We start from the raw sequence: 22,050 nt of genomic DNA on the forward strand, positions 1-22,050 counted from the left end.
AATCTACGTATCGGGGTCGCAGCCCCTTCGTCATATATATATACTGTGACAAGGATCACACACACGGGGACTTAGATGAACACTTACGGTGTTTATTTTGCACAGCAGGTCACCACATAGCAAGTTGATTCCATACAGTCCAAGTACGCTGTCTTGGCGTAATCCTTGACTCCTCCCTCTCCTTCAAACCACACATTCAACACTTCTCACAAACCTGTCATTTTCATCTCAAAAACATTTCCAGGATCAGACCTTTTCTCACCCAGGATGTAATCTCCTCCTAACTGGCCTCCCTGACAATTACCTCTCTCCACTCCAATCTATCCTCAATGCTGCTGCCCGGCTCATCTTCCTCACCAAACGCACTACGTCTGCCTCCCCTCTCCTACAGGCCCTTCACTGGCTTCCCTTCCCTTTCAGAATCCAATTCAAACTTCTCACACTCACTTACAAAGCACTCACCCACTCCTCTCCCATTTACATCTCTGAGCTTATCTCCCTTTACTCTCCCACCCGTCCTCTTCGCTCTGCTAATGCACGCCCACTCTCCTGTCTTCTGATTACTTCCTCCCACTCCTATCTCCAAGATTTTTCACGTGCTGCTCCCTTCCTCTGGAATTCTTTACCTCTCCCCCTCAGACTCTCCACCTCTGTACAAAACTTCAAACGGGCTCTTAAGAACCATTTCTTTACCAAACCCAGCTAAATCTCATCCTAACCCTCTGTTCCACGCTCTCTATGTACCCCATCTGTGTCACCCCTGTCTGTCTACCCCTCCCCTTAGAATGTAAGCTCTCACGAGTAGGGCCCTCTTCCCTCATGTGCTTATCCTTTTCTTACTTTAATAATCCTCAACTGCCCAAATCACGCAGTTTTTTGGCCACCTGGAACTTATCTCTGTCATTTACTGGTGTAGTTACGCTTAGTTACCCTGTACTTGTCCTATATTGTCTTCAACTGTAAGTCACTGTTTTCCTGTTTTGATTATGTGCATATGTACTCTGTAATTGGGCGCTGCGGAACCCTTGTGGCGCCATATAAATAAAGGATAATAATAATAATAATACAGTCGGTATTACAGGCAGTAGCATACAAGTACTCACAGCATAGCAGACTCTTGATAGGCTCCAGTGGTCCATAGTCTAACCCACACAACCCGGCCTATCACTGGGGCAGCTATTCCACCGTCAAGAGCAAGGTGACTCTGTCCTGGAAACCCTTATATCAGGAAATCCCGGGTGCTGCTGATCACAAACCTAGGAGTCTAGTATTGCTTCTAAAACCTGGTCTGGATCCACCACATTACTTTCACATGGAAAACTGCTGTCTCTGCCACAATACATTAATATATATATATATATATATATATACAGGTTGAGTATCCCATATCCAAATATTCCGAAATACGGAATATTCCGAAATACGGACTTTTTTGAGTGTGAGTGAGATAGTGAAACCTTTGTTTTTTGATGGCTCAATGTACACAGACTTTGTTTAATACTCAAAGTTATTAAAAATATTGTATTAAATGACCTTCAGGCTGTGTGTATAAGGTGTATAAGAAACATAAATGAATTGTGTGAATGTAGACACACTTTGTTTAATGCACAAAGTTATAAAAAATATTGGCTAAAATGACCTTCAGGCTGTGTGTATAAGGTGTATATGTAACATAAATGCATTCTGTGCTTAGATTTAGGTCCCATCACCATGATATCTCATTATGGTATGCAATTATTCCAAAATACGGAATAATCCGATATCCAAAATTCCTATGGTCCCAAGCATTTTGGATAAGGGATACTCAACCTGTATATATATACCTCCCCCTTGGGTGCGGCACTCCGGGCTTGACAAAAAGACGAGGCTTATGTTGATCTATATAAGTCTCGTGTTTTTGTCAAGCCCTGAGTGCCGCACCCAAGGGGGAGGTATTGTATTACTTGTGAGGGCACCGGCTGCATTTATGCATTACAGGTGAGTGCCAGCCCTATATATAATATAAAACAGTTTCCCAAGTGCGCTAAATGAAAACATATTTACAATGGTTCTTCCAGTGTTATTTCCGTAGGTGTGAATTGTATACTGGAGAAAGTTTGTATCTGGTGACCTGTAACAGACACCCCTCACCAAATAGTCACCCAAACAAGAGGCCCAAGGCCAATTAGTAAAAGATTGTTTTAATGGCATACATTTGAATAAATGGAATTTTCACACAAAGTTCATCATGTAATGTTCACAAAGATGTGTTTAAAAAAAAAAAAGAATGATATTGTCAGAAAATACAACCAGTACGTTTGTTGTATAGTATTAACCCTGGATACTGCCTCACCTTTTACAAGGTGCGAGCTCGAGAGGGAGTATCTTCACAAACTAGGTTGGAGATTTCTGACTGACATATATATATTAGATTATAGTCGTAGTTCCAGTTTCCTGGGGGGCACTCTCCTTCACAAATCAAATCCAATCGTATTTTCTTAGATCATAATCGGCTTTATTGGGTCGACGTTTCGGCTCAACAAGCAGAGCCTTTATCAAAACAAGCCATACATATTTTCGTATTGCAAAAAAGTCATAACTAGGATGAAATAACTCAACAGTACAACACTGTGATAAAACAGACGGCCAAGTCGGCATATGAGCCTTCACACATAATTCCCGGGCAATTATCCATACAGGGACACATCAGTCAATAAACCCTCACTGGAGTCAAAAGGTGGATGTCCATTGAGTGTGACTGTGTATATTAGATTTTATATATATATATATATATATATATATATATATATATAAAAATGTAAAACCTAATCCTGCTAACGCCATACCAGTAATACTGTATTGCAGGCCACAAGTTTCTCTGAGGACAAAGCTGTAATGAAATATAATGTAGTCATACATAATGTAAATGTGTACATCTCTGTACCATTCAAGGTACTTACAAAACTGCAAGCACCTCATTTATAAATGTCACAGATGAAGCAATAGTAAGAAAAATAAACTATTGCGCCATAATCAAAATTTCATTATCCTCACAGGTTTACGATATCCTCAGGTTTGCTATTTCCTGCAGTAATGGATTGCCTTATGTGTCTTTTAACCAGGAGAGACTTACTTTTAAAGTGATCAAAATACCCCCTGAAAAATCAGTATTCCCTGATAGACATGTGTCATTATGATATTGCAGATGACATCAGATTCCTGCTGTTGATAAAATTAGCTGAAAAAGCAGGTGGCTGGGGGGATACAGTATAGAAGAATAAGGACCTTATTCAGTAAGGATAGCAAAATTTGCTAATTGCAATCTGTCCGAATATCGAACGACTGCACATTTGCAGCATTCGCATTGTACACGCGTGAGTAATAAATTAATAATAGCAACAGAAAATGCGTACACATCGTGATCGCAATGCAGACGCTGTTTGACTGACAGGAAGCCGGCGTTTCTGGGAGGAAAGCTGACGTTTGCTGGGTGTGTCTGAAAAAACGCAGGTGTGCCCAGGCAGTTTAAGGAGCATCTCTGATGTCAGCGATGACCACTTCCAGCCTCTTGTGTCATAAGAATTGTGGAATTGTGGACAACTTGCCTTTCGCAGTTAGGAAAAATCTTCAATGTTCCGGTAAATTGCGTATGGATATACGATCAGCCGCATATTGCGATGCATTCACAATTTCTGCAATGGGCATTTTTTCTCAATTTCTGGGTGACAATTGTTTGATCGCAGCAACTGATTTTTAGCAGAAACTGCAATCCTTACTGAATGAGGTCCTATGTTCCGTCTTTCCTTCACGTTGAAAGTAGAGATGAGCGCCGGAAATTTTTCGGGTTTTGTGTTTTGGTTTTGGGTTCGGTTCCGCGGCCGTGTTTTGGGTTCGACCGCGTTTTGGCAAAACCTCACCGAATTTTTTTTGTCGGATTCGGGTGTGTTTTGGATTCGGGTGTTTTTTTTCAAAAAACCCTAAAAAACAGCTTAAATCATAGAATTTGGGGGTCATTTTGATCCCAAAGTATTATTAACCTCAAAAACCATAATTTACACTCATTTTCAGTCTATTCTGAATACCTCACACCTCACAATATTATTTTTAGTCCTAAAATTTGCACCGAGGTCGCTGTGTGAGTAAGATAAGCGACCCTAGTGGCCGACACAAACACCGGGCCCATCTAGGAGTGGCACTGCAGTGTCACGCAGGATGTCCCTTCCAAAAAACCCTCCCCAAACAGCACATGACGCAAAGAAAAAAAGAGGCGCAATGAGGTAGCTGTGTGAGTAAGATAAGCGACCCTAGTGGCCGACACAAACACCGGGCCCATCTAGGAGTGGCACTGCAGTGTCACGCAGGATGTCCCTTCCAAAAAACCCTCCCCAAACAGCACATGACGCAAAGAAAAAAAGAGGCGCAATGAGGTAGCTGACTGTGTGAGTAAGATAAGCGACCCTAGTGGCCGACACAAACACCGGGCCCATCTAGGAGTGGCACTGCAGTGTCACGCAGGATGGCCCTTCCAAAAAACCCTCCCCAAACAGCACATGACGCAAAGAAAAAAAGAGGCGCAATGAGGTAGCTGACTGTGTGAGTAAGATAAGCGACCCTAGTGGCCGACACAAACACCGGGCCCATCTAGGAGTGGCACTGCAGTGTCACGCAGGATGGCCCTTCCAAAAAACCCTCCCCAAACAGCACATGACGCAAAGAAAAAAAGAGGCGCAATGAGGTAGCTGACTGTGTGAGTAAGATAAGCGACCCTAGTGGCCGACACAAACACCGGGCCCATCTAGGAGTGGCACTGCAGTGTCACGCAGGATGGCCCTTCCAAAAAACCCTCCCCAAACAGCACATGACGCAAAGAAAAAAAGAGGCGCAATGAGGTAGCTGACTGTGTGAGTAAGATAAGCGACCCTAGTGGCCGACACAAACACCGGGCCCATCTAGGAGTGGCACTGCAGTGTCACGCAGGATGGCCCTTCCAAAAAACCCTCCCCAAACAGCACATGACGCAAAGAAAAATAAAAGAAAAAAGAGGTGCAAGATGGAATTGTCCTTGGGCCCTCCCACCCACCCTTATGTTGTATAAACAGGACATGCACACTTTAACCAACCCATCATTTCAGTGACAGGGTCTGCCACACGACTGTGACTGATATGACGGGTTGGTTTGGACCCCCCCCAAAAAAGAAGCAATTAATCTCTCCTTGCACAAACTGGCTCTACAGAGGCAAGATGTCCACCTCATCATCATCCTCCGATATATCACCGTGTACATCCCCCTCCTCACAGATTATCAATTCGTCCCCACTGGAATTCACCATCTCAGCTCCCTGTGTACTTTGTGGAGGCAATTGCTGCTGGTCAATGTCTCCGCGGAGGAATTGATTATAATTCATTTTAATGAACATCATCTTCTCCACATTTTCTGGATGTAACCTCGTACGCCGATTGCTGACAAGGTGAGCGGCGGCACTAAACACTCTTTCGGAGTACACACTTGTGGGAGGGCAACTTAGGTAGAATAAAGCCAGTTTGTGCAAGGGCCTCCAAATTGCCTCTTTTTCCTGCCAGTATAAGTACGGACTGTGTGACGTGCCTACTTGGATGCGGTCACTCATATAATCCTCCACCATTCTTTCAATGTTGAGAGAATCATATGCAGTGACAGTAGACGACATGTCCGTAATCGTTGTCAGGTCCTTCAGTGCGGACCAGATGTCAGCATCAGCAGTCGCTCCAGACTGCCCTGCATCACCGCCAGCGGGTGGGCTCGGAATTCTGAGCCTTTTCCTCGCACCCCCAGTTGCGGGAGAATGTGAAGGAGGAGATGTTGACAGGTCGCGTTCCGCTTGACTTGACAATTTTCTCACCAGCAGGTCTTTCAACCCCAGCAGACTTGTGTCTGCCGGAAAGAGAGATCCAAGGTAGGTTTTAAATCTAGGATCGAGCACGGTGGCCAAAATGTAGTGCTCTGATTTCAACAGATTGACCACCCGTGAATCCTTGTTAAGCGAATTAAGGGCTCCATCCACAAGTCCCACATGCCTAGCGGAATCGCTCCGTGTTAGCTCCTCCTTCAATGTCTCCAGCTTCTTCTGCAAAAGCCTGATGAGGGGAATGACCTGACTCAGGCTGGCAGTGTCTGAACTGACTTCACGTGTGGCAAGTTCAAAGGGCATCAGAACCTTGCACAACGTTGAAATCATTCTCCACTGCACTTGAGACAGGTGCATTCCACCTCCTATATCGTGCTCAAATGTATAGGCTTGAATGGCCTTTTGCTGCTCCTCCAACCTCTGAAGCATATAGAGGGTTGAATTCCACCTCGTTACCACTTCTTGCTTCAGATGATGGCAGGGCAGGTTCAGTAGTTTTTGGTGGTGCTCCAGTCTTCTGTACGTGGTGCCTGTACGCCGAAAGTGTCCCGCAATTCTTCTGGCCACCGACAGCATCTCTTGCACACCCCTGTCGTTTTTTTAAAAATTCTGCACCACCAAATTCAAGGTATGTGCAAAACATGGGACGTGCTGGAATTTGCCCATATTTAATGCACACACAATATTGCTGGCGTTGTCCGATGCCACAAATCCACAGGAGAGTCCAATTGGGGTAAGCCATTCTGCGATGATCTTCCTCAGTTGCCGTAAGAGGTTTTTAGCTGTGTGCGTATTCTGGAAAGCGGTGATACAAAGCGTAGCCTGCCTAGGAAAGAGTTGGCGTTTGCGAGATGCTGCTACTGGTGCCGCCGCTGCTGTTCTTGCGGCGGGAGTCCATACATCTACCCAGTGGGCTGTCACAGTCATATAGTCCTGACCCTGCCCTGCTCCACTTGTCCACATGTCCGTGGTTAAGTGGACATTGGGTACAACTGCATTTTTTAGGACACTGGTGAGTCTTTTTCTGACGTCCGTGTACATTCTCGGTATCGCCTGCCTACAGAAGTGGAACCTAGATGGTATTTGGTAACGGGGGCACACTGCCTCAATAAATTGTCTAGTTCCCTGTGAACTAACGGCGGATACCGGACGCACGTCTAACACCAACATAGTTGTCAAGGCCTCAGTTATCCGCTTTGCAGCAGGATGACTGCTGTGATATTTCATCTTCCTCGCAAAGGACTGTTGGACAGTCAATTGCTTACTGGAAGTAGTACAAGTGGGCTTACGACTTCCCCTCTGGGATGACCATCGACTCCCAGCAGCAACAACAGCAGCGCCAGCAGCAGTAGGCGTTACACGCAAGGATGCATCGGAGGAATCCCAGGCAGGAGAGGACTCGTCAGAATTGCCAGTGACATGGCCTGCAGGACTATTGGCATTCCTGGGGAAGGAGGAAATTGACACTGAGGGAGTTGGTGGGGTGGTTTGCGTGAGCTTGGTTACAAGAGGAAGGGATTTACTGGTCAGTGGACTGCTTCCGCTGTCGCCCAAAGTTTTTGAACTTGTCACTGACTTATTATGAATGCGCTGCAGGTGACGTATAAGGGAGGATGTTCCGAGGTGGTTAACGTCCTTACCCCTACTTATTACAGCTTGACAAAGGGAACACACGGCTTGACAAATGTTGTCCGCATTTCTGGTGAAATACTTCCACACCGAAGAGCTGATTTTTTTGGTATTTTCACCAGGCATGTCAACGGCCATATTCCTCCCACGGACAACAGGTGTCTCCCCGGGTGCCTGACTTAAACAAACCACCTCACCATCAGAATCCTCCTGGTCAATTTCCTCCCCAGCGCCCATATCCTCCTCATCCTGGTGTACTTCAACACTGACATCTTCAATCTGACTATCAGGAACTGGACTGCGGGTGCTCCTTCCAGCACTTGCAGGGGGCGTGCAAATGGTGGAAGGCGCATGCTCTTCACGTCCAGTGTTGGGAAGGTCAGGCATCGCAACCGACACAATTGGACTCTCCTTGTGGATTTGGGATTTCGAAGAACGCACAGTTCTTTGCGGTGCTTTTGCCAGCTTGAGTCTTTTCATTTTTCTAGCAAGAGGCTGAGTGCTTCCATCCTCATGTGAAGCTGAACCACTAGCCATGAACATAGGCCAGGGCCTCAGCCGTTCCTTGCCACTCCGTGTGGTAAATGGCATATTGGCAAGTTTACGCTTCTCCTCCGACAATTTTATTTTAGGTTTTGGAGTCCTTTTTTTACTGATATTTGGTGTTTTGGATTTGACATGCTCTGTACTATGACATTGGGCATCGGCCTTGGCAGACGACGTTGCTGGCATTTCATCGTCTCGGCCATGACTAGTGGCAGCAGCTTCAGCACGAGGTGGAAGTGGATCTTGATCTTTCCCTAATTTTGGAACCTCAACATTTTTGTTCTCCATATTTTAATAGGCACAACTAAAAGGCACCTCAGGTAAACAATGGAGATGGATGGGTACTAGTATACAATTATGGATGGACTGCCGAGTGCCGACACAGAGGTAGCTACAGCCGTGGACTATTGTACTGTACTGTGTCTGCTGCTAATATAGACTGGATGATAATGAGATGTAGTATGTATGTATAAAGAAGAAAGAAAAAAAAACCACGGGTAGGTGGTATACAATTATGGATGGACTGCCGACACAGAGGTAGCTACAGCCGTGGACTATTGTACTGTGTCTGCTGCTAATATAGACTGGTTGATAAAGAGATGTAGTATGTATGTATAAAGAAGAAAGAAAAAAAAACCACGGGTAGGTGGTATACAATTATGGATGGACTGCCGAGTGCCGACACAGAGGTAGCTACAGCCGTGGACTACTGTACTGTGTCTGCTGCTAATATAGACTGGTTGATAAAGAGATGTAGTATGTATGTATAAAGAAGAAAGAAAAAAAAACCACGGGTAGGTGGTATACAATTATGGATGGACTGCCGAGTGCCGACACAGAGGTAGCTACAGCCGTGGACTACTGTACTGTGTCTGCTGCTAATATAGACTGGTTGATAAAGAGATGTAGTATGTATGTATAAAGAAGAAAGAAAAAAAACCACGGGTAGGTGGTATACAATTATGGATGGACTGCCGAGTGCCGACACAGAGGTAGCTACAGCCGTGGACTACCGTACTGTGTCTGCTGCTAATATAGACTGGTTGATAATGAGATGTAGTATGTATAAAGAAGAAAGAAAAAAAAACACGGGTAGGTGGTATACAATTATGGACGGACTGCCGAGTGCCGACACAGAGGTAGCTACAGCCGTGGACTACCGTACTGTACTGTGTCTGCTGCTAATATAGACTGGTTGATAAAGAGATGTAGTATGTATGTATAAAGAAGAAAGAAAAAAAAAACACGGGTAGGTGGTATACAATTATGGATGGACTGCCGAGTGCCGACACAGAGGTAGCTACAGCCGTGGACTACTGTACTGTGTCTGCTGCTAATATAGACTGGTTGATAAAGAGATGTAGTATGTATGTATAAAGAAGGAAGAAAAAAAAACCACGGGTAGGTGGTATACAATTATGGACGGACTGCCGAGTGCCGACACAGAGGTAGCTACAGCCGTGGACTACCGTACTGTACTGTGTCTGCTGCTAATATAGACTGGTTGATAAAGAGATGTAGTATGTATGTATAAAGAAGAAAGAAAAAAAAACCACGGGTAGGTGGTATACAATTATGGATGGACTGCCGAGTGCCGACACAGAGGTAGCTACAGCCGTGGACTACTGTACTGTGTCTGCTGCTAATATAGACTGGTTGATAAAGAGATGTAGTATGTATGTATAAAGAAGAAAGAAAAAAAAACCACGGGTAGGTGGTATACAATTATGGATGGACTGCCGAGTGCCGACACAGAGGTAGCTACAGCCGTGAACTACCGTACTGTGTCTGCTGCGACTGGATGATAAATAATGATAAAAAAAATATATATATATCACTACTGCAGCCGGACAGGTATATATTATATAATGACGGACCTGCTGGACACTGTCTGTCAGCAGAATGAGTTTTTTATAGAATAAAAAAAAAAACACCACACAAGTCACACGACGAGTGTTTAACTTTTTCAGGCAATCACAATATAGTATACTACTAACTATACTGGTGGTCAGTGTGGTCAGGTCACTGGTCAGTCACACTGGCAGTGGCACTCCTGCAGCAAAAGTGTGCACTGTTTAATTTTAATAATATGTACTCCTGGCTCCTGCTATAACCTATAACTGGCACTGCTCCCCAGTCTCCCCCACAATTATAAGCTGTGTGAGCACAGTCAGATATATACATAGATGATGCAGCACACTGGGCTGAGCAGTGCACACAGATATGGTATGTGACTGAGTCACTGTGTATCGTTTTTTTCAGGCAGAGAACGGATTATATTAAATAAAACTGCACTGTCTGGTGGTCACTGTGGTCAGTCACTACTAAACTCTGCACTCTCTACAGTACTCCTAAGCTCCAGTAAATCAAGTGTCTCTGTCTCAAATCAATCTCACTCTCTCTCTTCTAATCTAAATGGAGAGGACGCCAGCCACGTCCTCTCCCTATCAATCTCAATGCACGTGTGAAAATGGCGGCGACGCGCGGCTCCTTATATAGAATCCGAGTCTCGCGAGAATCCGACAGCGTCATGATGACGTTCGGGCGCGCTCGGGTTAACCGAGCAAGGCGGGAAGATCCGAGTCGCTCGGACCCGTGAAAAAAAACATGAAGTTCGGGCGGGTTCGGATTCCGAGGAACCGAACCCGCTCATCTCTAGTTGAAAGCAGCATGTGTTTGACCCTGTTTGTACAGAAATCAAGATTTCCTATTTGACTATACGCTCTGCTGCTCCTATATAATGTATCTGCTAACAGAAACATACTGTATGTTGGGTGCAAGGACCCTCCTAATCCAAATCTTTGCCTAGTGTCAGCAATAAAAAGGAGTAGATTTTTCCCCTGGACAAGCCGTGTTGCAATGTACGTGGTGGTGTAAATGCATTTATTTATTTTTTCCATACAGGGCAAATAGTGGCTGCTTTTGCATAGGATATATCTTGGATTGGGTTTGGTCCGGACCCTGGAATGCCGGATCGGCTCCATGCAGCAACCTAAACCACCCTGGAGCTTGTAGTCTTTGTCCCCATTCATGAGGTTTCCCATCCAGGGGGTTGTTTGTGATAGCTGTCACCAGGGAGCTGGGGAGGGAGAGATTATAGTCTCCCTGTATGTTCCATAGGGGTGTGGTATGACTTTCTGGCGCTTAGGATCCTGGCGCCCAGCATACCGGCGCCAGGATCCTGACCGCCGGAATGCCGGCAGCGGGGAGAGCACAAAAGAGCCCAGTGCGCTATGCCACGCTATTTATTCTCCCTCCAGGGGTGTCATGGACACCCCAAGAGGGAGAATACTTCTCGGTATACCGACAGTCAGGATTCCAGCGTTGGTATGCTGAGCGTTGGGATCCTAACCGCCATTATATCAAGTGCCACCCATTCTGTAGATGGGGCAAAAACGAACCGGGAGGCTGTAATCTCTCCCTCTCCCCGATAACAGCTGTTACAGAGGTATGTGGGTAAATACCGATGACGGAATGCTGACAGCCGGGGAAATGCCGCAAGCTCGGTTTTCCCACTCGGGTGGTGGTCCACATAGGGTTCTCGGCATCAGTCACCTGACCTTTGGAATCCCGACTGTCGGGATCCCATACTGATCACGTCACAGAGAACCCCCGGACGGGGACGAGCACTACAAGCTCCAGAGTGGCAGAGTTTTCTGCAGGGGGTCAGTCCGGCATTCCAGTTTTTTTACCCAGTACCCTTTTGCATGTATCCCACAAAAGCTGGACACTTTGGCACATTAGATTTAGCTAGGACATGCCCCTCCCAAACCTAAAGGGGGAATATAACATGTTGCAGATTTTCAGCTTTTCAGAGTTTATATTCAGCCGAAATTGCAGCGAGATTTTGGCGGCTTCCACTCAAATTACCCAGATTTAACAGAAGGCAATTTTAGTGTATAGCATGGAAATTGATAGTGAGTTTCGGTGATTTGAGACTTGTAAGAACAACGGGCCTAATTCAGACTTGATCACCCCTCTGCGAATTTGCAGAGGTTTGCTATCGTATAGTCGCCGCCCAGACAGAGTGAAAAATGCCCTGTGCAAGTCTGCATACACCGGCCCTCATTCCGAGTTGTTCGCTCGCTGCCATTTTTAGCAGAATTGCTAATAGGCTAAAATCTGGCAGTTCTGCGCATGCGTATGCACAGCAGGGCCTACGCGCTAAGTATTTTTACACAAAACTATGCTATTTTACTCACGGGCGAACTAAGCTTTTCAATCGCTCTGCTGATCGTAGTGTGATTGACAGAAAGTGGGTGTTTCTGGGCGGCAACTCAGCGTTTTCAGGGGGTGTGCTAAAAAACGCAGGTGTGCCAGGTAAAAACGCAGGAGTGGCTGGAGAAATGGGGGAGTGGCTGGCCGGACGCAGGGCGTGTTTGTGACGTCAAACCAGGAACTAAACGGACTGAGATGATCGCAATCTAGGAGTAGGTCTGGAGCTACTCAGAAACTGCAAGGAAATACTTAATAGCAGAATTGCTAATCTTTTGTTAGCAATTCTGCTATGCTAAGATACACTCCCAGAGGGCGGCGGCTTTGCCTTTGTATTTCTGCTAAAAGTAGCAAGCGAGCGAACAACTCGGAATGAGGGCCACCGTGCGAAAGGCTTTGCAAACCTGCGACCAGCTGCAAATCCATTCTCTCTCTCTCGACAGTAACTAGGTCGACAGGGTCTCTAGGCTGACATGTTCTAGGTCGACAGGTCAAAAGTTTTTCACACTTCTTTTTTTTACTTTTTCATACTTTACGAACCACATGGACTACAACTGGGAACGGTAACCTGTGCCAAGCGCAGCGGTAGTGGAGCGAGGCACCTTGCCCGAAGCTGCAAGGGGACATGGTGCACTGATTGGGGTTCCCGGTCATTGTACAGTGAAAATGACACCAAAAAAGATTTAAAAAACTCATATCGACCTTTTGACCTGTTGACCTAGACCATGTTGAACTAGAGACCCTGTCGACCTAGTTACTGTGGACCAATAGTGGTCGACCTAAGTGTGGTGTCAACCTTCAATACCACACCCGTACTACCATAATCAGAGAAGTGATAGGGGAGCACCATCACACCGGCTGTACATACCTACCCCATAGAAATATGTATTTGTGGAACAGCATCAATCACAGTAAGATGCCCAGGGTTTTGTTCTGTAACCCAACAAGTATGATCAAGTTCTGGTCTGTGCATCCTAATGAAACGCATATGTGTAGGGAGAGCAAAGAAGCAAAATTGGACCTCACAGTATCATGCGGGGAAGGAAACAAATGACCGAGTCGACCTAATTTTGTCTGTCATTCCAACATTTTATCCAACACTAAAAGCTTATAGCATCATTTGCAGTAACAGAGCGCTTCCATCAAGTGACTGCAGGATGCACAGTGAGTGGACGGCTGTGTCCGTGCTGATTACTTACGTTGGATGTCACCTGTCACCCAGACAATCAGTGATGTAACAACTAGAACATGAGATTTTTTGGTTTTCTCTAGTAGCACTTCAATAGACAGTTCACCTGGGAAAGAAACATCAGTACTAAAATCCAGATGTCACCCTCGTGGTCTCCCAGCTGTGGACAATCAGTCCACGTTAGGCAATCCCCTTTGTGTTGATCTCTCTGAAAAGAAACATAGACATGCTTCCCATTCGTCATGCTTCTCCAGTTGCAACAGTGTATATGAAAAGGTTTTCTTTTTTTTTCCACAGCTCCTCTTGAACTTTTATCATTTGCCTCCTAACAAGCTGAACCCCATTAACGTCTCTTTTCTTCTATAAATTTGTGAAAGAGACACATCCAATTTTTTCTCTCTTCTTGAAAGATGAAAACATGTGTTTTTCATAAAATGTAGTATTGGCTTATGTAGCGATATGCAAATAAAACTCATGCTGGCATGAAAGACAGAGAGCAGAAGTTATGTCTTCTATCACTGTGATCGGTGAGAATGTATTATAGGTTTCCCTCTTTCTGCTGTGGCATCCGGGCCCCTCATTTCTCTTTGAGGATTTTGTATCATCCCGAGAATTTATTTACTTTTAACTTTATTTTGATTTACAGCTATCTATCATCTATCTATCTATCTATCTATCTATCTATCTATCTATCTATCTATCTATCTATCTATCTATCTATCTATCTATCATCTATTTATTTATCTATCTATCTATCTATCTATCTATCTATCATCTATCTATTTATTATCTCTTTATTTATCTATCTATCTATCTATCTAACTATCTATCTATTTATTTATTTATCTATCTATCTGTTTATTATCTGTCGATCATCTATCTATCTATCTATCTATCTATCTATCTATCTATCTATCTATCTATCTGTCTGTCTGTCTGTCTGTCTGTCTGTCTATCTTCTATCATTTATCTATTTATTATCTATCTATCTATCTATCTATCTATCTATCTATCTATCTATCTATCTATCTATCTATCTATCTATCTATCTATCTATTTATTATCTATCATTTACCTATTATCTATCTATCTATCTATCTATTTATCTATCTATATGTCTGTCTGTCTGTCTATCATCTATCTATCTATCTATCTGTCCGTATATTTATCATCTATCTATCTATTATCTATCTATCTATCTATCTATCTATCTATCTATCTATCTATCTATCTATCTATCTATCATTTATCTATTTCTTATCTATCTATCTATCTATCTATCTATCTATCTATCTATCTGTCTGTCTGTCTATCATCTATCTATCTATCTATCTATCTATCTATCTATCTATTATCTATTTATTATCTATCTATTTGTCTATGTGTCTATCTATCTGTCTGTCTGCCTATCTATCTATCTATCTATCTATCTATCTATCTATCTATCATTTATCTATTTATTATCTATCTATCTATCTATCTATCTATCTATCTATCTATCTATATGTCTGTCTGTCTATCATCTATCTATCTGTCCATATATTTATCATCTATCTATCTATCTACAGTATCTATCTATCATTTATCTATTTATTATCAATCTGTCTATGTGTCTATCTATCTATCTATCTATCTATCTATCATCTATAATCTATCTATCTGAAATATGGGTTATAGAGGACTGCTGCGCCCCAGAGAGCGGCAGTAGTGATGTCTACAGGTGGTCACTCAACCTCCCTAGGACATAAATATACTACAAAAATGAGAGATCACGTCTGCGCTCATCAAATGATGTAACAATATAAAGAAGTAGATTTGTAATACACAGTCTTTGATAGACACTCAGTTCTTTTTCTCAGTTCTTTTTCATAGAGATGTGCACGTTGACTTGGCGCGTACCGTACTCACGTTGATACGTAGTATGTCTCTCCTATAAAGGTATCTTTAGAGTTTCCTTCCCGTCTTTTTCTCCTATTTCTCCAAATGGGGCCCTTAGTGAATTCGTACCCTCGGGAGTAAGAAGGGAGAGACAACTGATAGTGCAGTAAGTTCGTAAAAGGTGTATAGCTTCTGTTCCCTTTTTCTCTGAATAAGGGGGTGCGTGCTTTTACCAGTGCCATAACTAGCTGTGTGCGAGTGGTGCCTCGCACACAGCGCAGAGCCCTGGGGAGCGCACTATCACTATCCTGTTTGGCCTACCAGTACCTTCGGAGGGACATTGCTGAACTGCAGGCTCCCTTCCCAGAGGAGCACTGCGCTGCGCGTATGGCACAGTTCATGCGGCGCCTTGATAATGTGCTGGAGCACGAAGGGCCAGCCGGCTGCAGTCTGCCTCAGAGCATGGAGACCCCCCCCAGCCGCAGGCGCCTCAGCTCCACTGTACTGGGCAGAGAGGACCCGCCAGAATCTCCCCGCCACAGACTGCCTCAGCTCCGCTGTACGGAGCAACGATGACCCGCCAGCATCTCCCCGCCGCAGACTGCCTCAGCTCCGCTGTACGGAGCAGCGATGACCCACCAGCATCTCTCCGCCACAGACTGCCTCAGCTCCGCTGTACGGAGCAGCGATGACCCGCCAGCATCTCCCCGCCACAGATTGCCTCAGCTCCGCTGTACGGAGCAGCGATGACCCGCCAGCATCTCCCCGCCACAGACTGCCTCAGCTCCGCTGTACGGAGCAGCGATGACCCGCCAGCATCTCCCCGCCACAGACTGACTCAGCTCTGCTGTATGCAGCGAGGAGAACCCACCAGCAAACCCTAGCAGCAGGCGCCTCAGCTCCATTGCCCAGCTGCAGCCCACCCCAGCACAGCAGTACCAGCCAGTGTCACAGTGAGAGGACTGAGCATGCAGGCTGTCCGAGACAGATGTAAGTTGGAGGGGTCTCACAGGGGACAGAGTGGTGCATTTACATGGGGACAGGAGGGAGGGTGCATTTACATGGGGACAGGAGGGAGGGTGCATTTACATGGGGACAGGAGGGGGGGTGCATTTAAAGGGGGGACGGCTGAGTGCGTTTACATGGGGACTGGAGGGGGGTGCATTTACATGGGGGCCGTAACGTGTAAAAGGTGGACGCTATCTTCCGTAATGTGTAAAAAGGGGACGCTGTCTGCTGTAATGTGTAAAAATGGGACTCTGTCTGCCGTAATGTGTAAAAAGGGCACACTATCTGCCGTAATGTGTAAAAAGGGGACGCTGTCTGCTGTAATGTGTAAAAAGGGCACGCTGTCTGCCGTAATGTGTAAAAAGGGCACACTATCTTCCGTAATGTGTAAAAAGGGGACGCTGTCTGCTGTAATGTGTAAAAAGGGCACGCTGTCTGCCGTAATGTGTAAAAAGGGGACGCTGTCTGCCGTAATGTGTAAAAAGGAGGCGCTGTCTGCCGTAATGTGTAAAAAGGAGGCGCTATCTGCCGTAATGTGTGAAAAGGGAACGCAGTCTGGCGTAATGTGTAAAAAGGGGAATCTGTCCGCCATAATGTGAAAAAGGGGCTCTACCTGGTGTATTGGCGCTACTGTGCGGCATCATTTGAATAATGGAGACTACTGTGCACCATTCTATGAATTGGTATTATTTTGTGGCCACACCCCTTTCCCGTGAAGCCACGCCCCTATATATTTTGCGCGCGCCTACACTGCGCACTGCCACCAGTTTACATCGGAGGGGGGGGGGGGCGCCGATGCCGTTTCTTGCACACAGCGCTAAAATGTCTAGTTACGGCACTGGCTTTTACATTAATGTGCAGGAGGAGAAGTATCCTTAACTTCTAAAGATGATTCAAGGGGTTATACTACAAGTATATCGGTGATGAAAATGATGGGCGTACCCAACTCACACAGAATAGTGCGTGGACCTGTACGTAGAGGTATCTTTATGGTGGTCCTAATCCAAAGGATTAGGGTAGGGATAGCTAAGTGCGTACCGTACTCACGTTGAAACGTGATGTGCCTTTCATATAAATGTATATTTTGATATCCCTTCTCTGTGTTTCCTCCTATTCCTCCAAACAGGACGCTTGAGTGGTTCTTATCCTCAGAAGTGGAAATAAAAAGAACAGGAATACGACTAATAGTGTAGTATGTATTTCGTAATCAATATCCTTAGCTTCTAGAAGTGATTCTGGGGATTATACTGTACATAAACCAGTGAAGGAGAATGATGGGCATACCCAGCTCACATAAAAAAGTGCGTGGATGAAGATATCTTTTGAAGTGGCCTTACTCCAAAAATGATAAGAGTGGGGATAACTTTGTGCGTACCGTACTCACGTTAAAACGTGATATGTTTCTCATATAAAGGTATCTTTGGTATCTCTTCTCTGTGTCTTAATCCTGATACTCTCATACAAGGCCACTCTCACACAGATAGAACAGATAGGAAGAATAACGGGCGTACCCAACTCACACTTAATGATGCGAAGACTTGTACATAAAGGTATCTTTGGAATGGTCCTCACGGCTCCTGGTCAAAAACTCCACTCCTCTCACGTAATGCGTGTAAAAAAACAAAAACCAGGTCCCACAAAATGAGGATGCGAAGTGGTGACACACATACAAAGGAATTTATTAAAGGAACTTCTAAAACAACATAAAAAAGCTGCCAAAGGACCCCAGGTAAGGAATGGGGGGTATACACGGATGAGTATAAGATGTTAAAGTCCGGATTTCTCTCACCTTAGTAAATACCGTCCCAGTCAGTCCCTAATGGTCCTGGCCCTCACACCAACGCGTTTCGACAAAGAAAGTCTTTTTCAAGTTCCGGATTTGACGTCACAAACCCGCCCAGACTTTCTTTGACACTGGACCTAATTCGGAGTTGATCGCAGCAGCAAATTTGTTAGCAGTTGGGCAAAACCATGTGCAGTGCAGGGGGGGCAGATATAACATGTGCAGAGACAGTTAGATTTGGGTGGGGGGTGTTCAAACTGAAATCTAAATTGCGGTGTAAAAATAAAGCAGCCAGTATTTACCCTGCACAGAAACAAAATAACCCACCCATCTAACTCTCTCTATGCACATGTTATATTTGCCACACCTGCAGTGCACATGAGGGTTCATTCCGAGTTGATCGCTAGCTGCATTTGTTTGCAGCGCAGCGATCAGGCTAAAAAATGGCAGTTCTGCGCATGCGTATGCGGTGCAATGCGCACGCGCGACGTACGGGCGCAACGAACGATTTAGTATTACACAGGGTCTAGCGATGCATTTCAGTCGCACTGGTTGCCGCAGAGTGATTGACATGAAGTGGGTGTTTCTGGGTGGCAACTGACCGTTTTCAGGGAGTGTGCGGAAAAACACAGGCGTGCCAGGAAAAACGCAGGCGTGGCTGGGCGAACGCTGGGCGGGTTTGTGACGTCAAATCCGGAACTGAATAGTCTGAAGTGATCTCAAGCGCTGAGTAGGTTTTGAGCTACTCTGAAACTACGCAAAAATTTTTTGTAGCCGCTCTGCGATACAACCGTTCTCACTTCTGCTAAGCTAAAATACACTCCCAGTGGGCGGCGGCATAGCGTTTGCATGGCTGCTAAAAACTGCTAGCGAGCGATCAACTCGGAATGACCCCCCATGATTTTGCCCAACTGCTGTGATCAACTCTGTATTAGCCCCAGTAAACGATCTGCACTATTATGAACGATTTGTAGTTCTGATACGTCGGAAATGGCCAAATCACTCATAATATCGTCTAGTGTATGGGCATCTTTATATTTGAAATAATACAACTTTGTAATATAAATTGTAACAAAAATAGAACAAACAAACCAGAATTTTAGGAGACCAGAATAAAAATGTGAATGTGCTGATAAAGTTGGCTGTCGATTACTTTATAGATATATAAAAGATTGAGGGGTAGATGTGCTAAGCAGTGATAAGAGTGGAGAAGTGAGCCAGTGGAGAAGTTGCCCATGGCAGCCAATCAGCTGCTCTATATGCTTTTATAGTATGCAAATTATAAATGTTACATCAATGCTGATTGGTTGCCATGGGCAACTTCTCCACTGACACACTTCTCCACAGTTTTCACTGCTTAGTACATCTCCCCCTCAGATAAGAAGTCCGACTAGGTCAGGAAAGAAACATTTTTATTATAGTATTATGCTATAGAATAAGGCCGCAAAAAAAAAGAAAATACATAATAAAAATGTATTTTATAGTCAATGCCGTAACTTTACATTATGGCACCTTGGGCGAGAAGAAATTGGACACCAACCAAACCTTGAATTGTGTGAAGAAAAACTACCAAGGTAGAGTTGGCGCTGACAAGTGCTGTGAGACTTCCAGCTGATGAATATAAGGGGCTAGTCAGACCCGATAGGTAAACCAACAAAGAAATAGAGAATTCAGCGCTATAGCTAAGAACAATAAAAATGTAATTGACGGAAGTATTCTTAGTCATATATATTACATACATATATGAAAGGGTATATTATATGTATAAATATACTGTTGCAACAGAAAAAAAATAAAAAAATAGATGTGAATAAGAAACACCAATAATAGTAGGGCAAGGAGCAACACTGCTAAATGATATAAAAACGCTGTTTAGAATTGCTGGGAAAAATATTTTGAAATAGCCTGGTTCTTAGGGAAATTTTTGTACCAGAGTTACCAGTTCCACTTGAGGGAGTCCTCCAATAGGTTAGCACTCCTGTATAGCACTGGAGATCCTCTCACTGGTTAGATTTTCTCATGCTGGTACTGTGCAGTTCCACTTAAATGGATCCTCCAATAGGTTAGCACTCCTGTATGGCAATGGAGATCCTCTCACTGGTTAAGTTTTCCCATGTTGATACTGGGCTGCAAGTCACCCAGAGCAAGGTCTTTCACAGGGGCTTGTCAGATAGTGTACAGTGTACATCACTAGTAAGAATTATATCATCAACTGAAATGGCCAGGATCTATCCTGAAAAAAATCGTTTGGATAAATATTGATAAAGGGTTGAGCTCTACAATATAATACTACGGATTGGACCAAATCATTCCATAGGCATTTGGATCAAATAATTACATACAGTAAACAAGTAATAGGTCATCATAATTTCTGGAGTATCTTGGCATGATAGAACATACACTTATGTGGTGATATTCCACTGATGGATAGGCAAAAGTAATTTTAGGTAACTTACTCTGAAATACAGTCAGTTTTCAAAATGCAGTTTTGGGTTCCTCCCCGAACTATACTGAATCATTAAATCCTGGAAGTTAGTTGAGAGGCTTGCAATACTAATCAAATAAACATTCTTCCAAACATTTCAAATGGACAAACCAAAGGCTTCAATAAAAATTTGGAAAAAAATGATGCAATTTAGCATGTGTATGCTGTTTATCAGAAAGTTACACAATTAGCAATACACAAATACAAACACTACAAAGCAATAAAAAGATACAATAAAAAAAGGTGGATTCATGCAGGCAGGGCGGTGTTATGGTGTTTGGCACCATCCTGAAACTATAAATTTGTGGCCTCCTGGAAATTATGTCCTCTTAACATTTATCTTTATTATGTAAGGGATTGGTGACAGAAAGGGTGGTGGCTGGACAGACAGAATCATCATCAGGCTTCTCTCTGCCACGTGTCTCCCTCTTTCACCCCAGAGTTGGTCAAGGCTACCTAGGGATGGTCATCGATCATCTATGATTCATAATCATAGTCGAATGCTTTTGTCATCGATGAGGGAGAACCAGATGGTTTCCCTCCATCGATGGCACGGGTCTACTACGTTATGCCGGTGCTTGGGATCCCGGCGCCCAGCATACTGGTGTCGGGGATCCCGACCGCCAGCATACAGGCAGTGGGGTGAGCCAGGGCTGTCTTAACAGCAGTGTAGGCCCCTGGACACAGCAATGCACTGGGCCTCCTACCCACCCATCAGCGGTAGGGGTGGGGGGTGCTATCAGCGCAGCGGTAGAGGGTGTTCTATCTTCCGCTCAGCATGTAGGACCTGGAACAGTCATTTCTGCTTATTACTCCTTTACTGCACAGATGGGGCTAAACTGTAGAAGGGGGTATTGGGCTGAATGAAAGAGCCCTGCTACATGACTTCCAGGGTAGTAGGGGGTGTTAAATACGTAGGGGAGGGGTGGAAAGTGGAGTGGGCTTAATATTTATCATTTTCCGGTGGGAGGGCAGCTTGCATGACTGCAGATATCTCAAGTTCCTGAAAATATATTTCTTAGCTTTGAATTGGATAACAAACTAGAGAGTCCCACCTTTCAGAGGGTTCTGGGGACTTGGGGATCAGAGTTCAGGAGCCAAAGCAATTCACCAACGAAAATCTAAAACTGCATATTAGGCGTGTGGAGCTGGAGCATGGACCAGCTGCTTGAAGGCTGATGTCTCTGGTTCTGGGCATAGCAGAGACAAGCTGCCAGTGTCCACCAAAAGGGGAGAGTCGCAGCTTTTGGCTAATACCCTCAGAAATACTCTAAGTTAGACAAAACCCGAGATATCAGGCTGAGAAGAGCAATTAACAGGCTTGGTTGGGGACCACTGCTTTCAAGTCAGATATCTCCGGTTCCCCAGGGCCGATTTTCAAAAATCTGGTACCCCTGGAAAGAGGGGACCCTCAGCTATCAGACCCTTATACTCCTGGGGCCCTTGGGCAAGA

At 44.6% G+C, this 22,050-nt stretch overlaps 1 protein-coding gene across 4 annotated transcripts in view; it reads left to right on the forward strand.

Moving 5' to 3' along the window:
- Nucleotides 1-22,050, forward strand: part of LOC135056747 (inactive heparanase-2-like) — a 487,019-nt gene that overhangs the window by 351,727 nt on the left and 113,242 nt on the right. The window contains exon 4 of one of the 4 annotated variants that reach the window (XM_063962285.1): nucleotides 17,456-17,755. The exons of 2 other annotated variants lie outside the window; for them this stretch is intronic. In XM_063962285.1, coding sequence (XP_063818355.1) covers nucleotides 17,456-17,493 — 38 coding nt within the window. In that variant the 3' untranslated portion in view covers nucleotides 17,494-17,755. Of the gene's footprint in view, nucleotides 1-13,740; nucleotides 13,875-17,455; nucleotides 17,756-22,050 lie in introns of those variants that run through there. One more of the 4 variants, XM_063962286.1, reaches the window with a different exon arrangement.

The sequence above is a fragment of the Pseudophryne corroboree genome, chromosome 3 (genome assembly GCF_028390025.1).
Source record: "Pseudophryne corroboree isolate aPseCor3 chromosome 3, aPseCor3.hap2, whole genome shotgun sequence".
NCBI lineage: Eukaryota > Metazoa > Chordata > Amphibia > Anura > Myobatrachidae > Pseudophryne > Pseudophryne corroboree.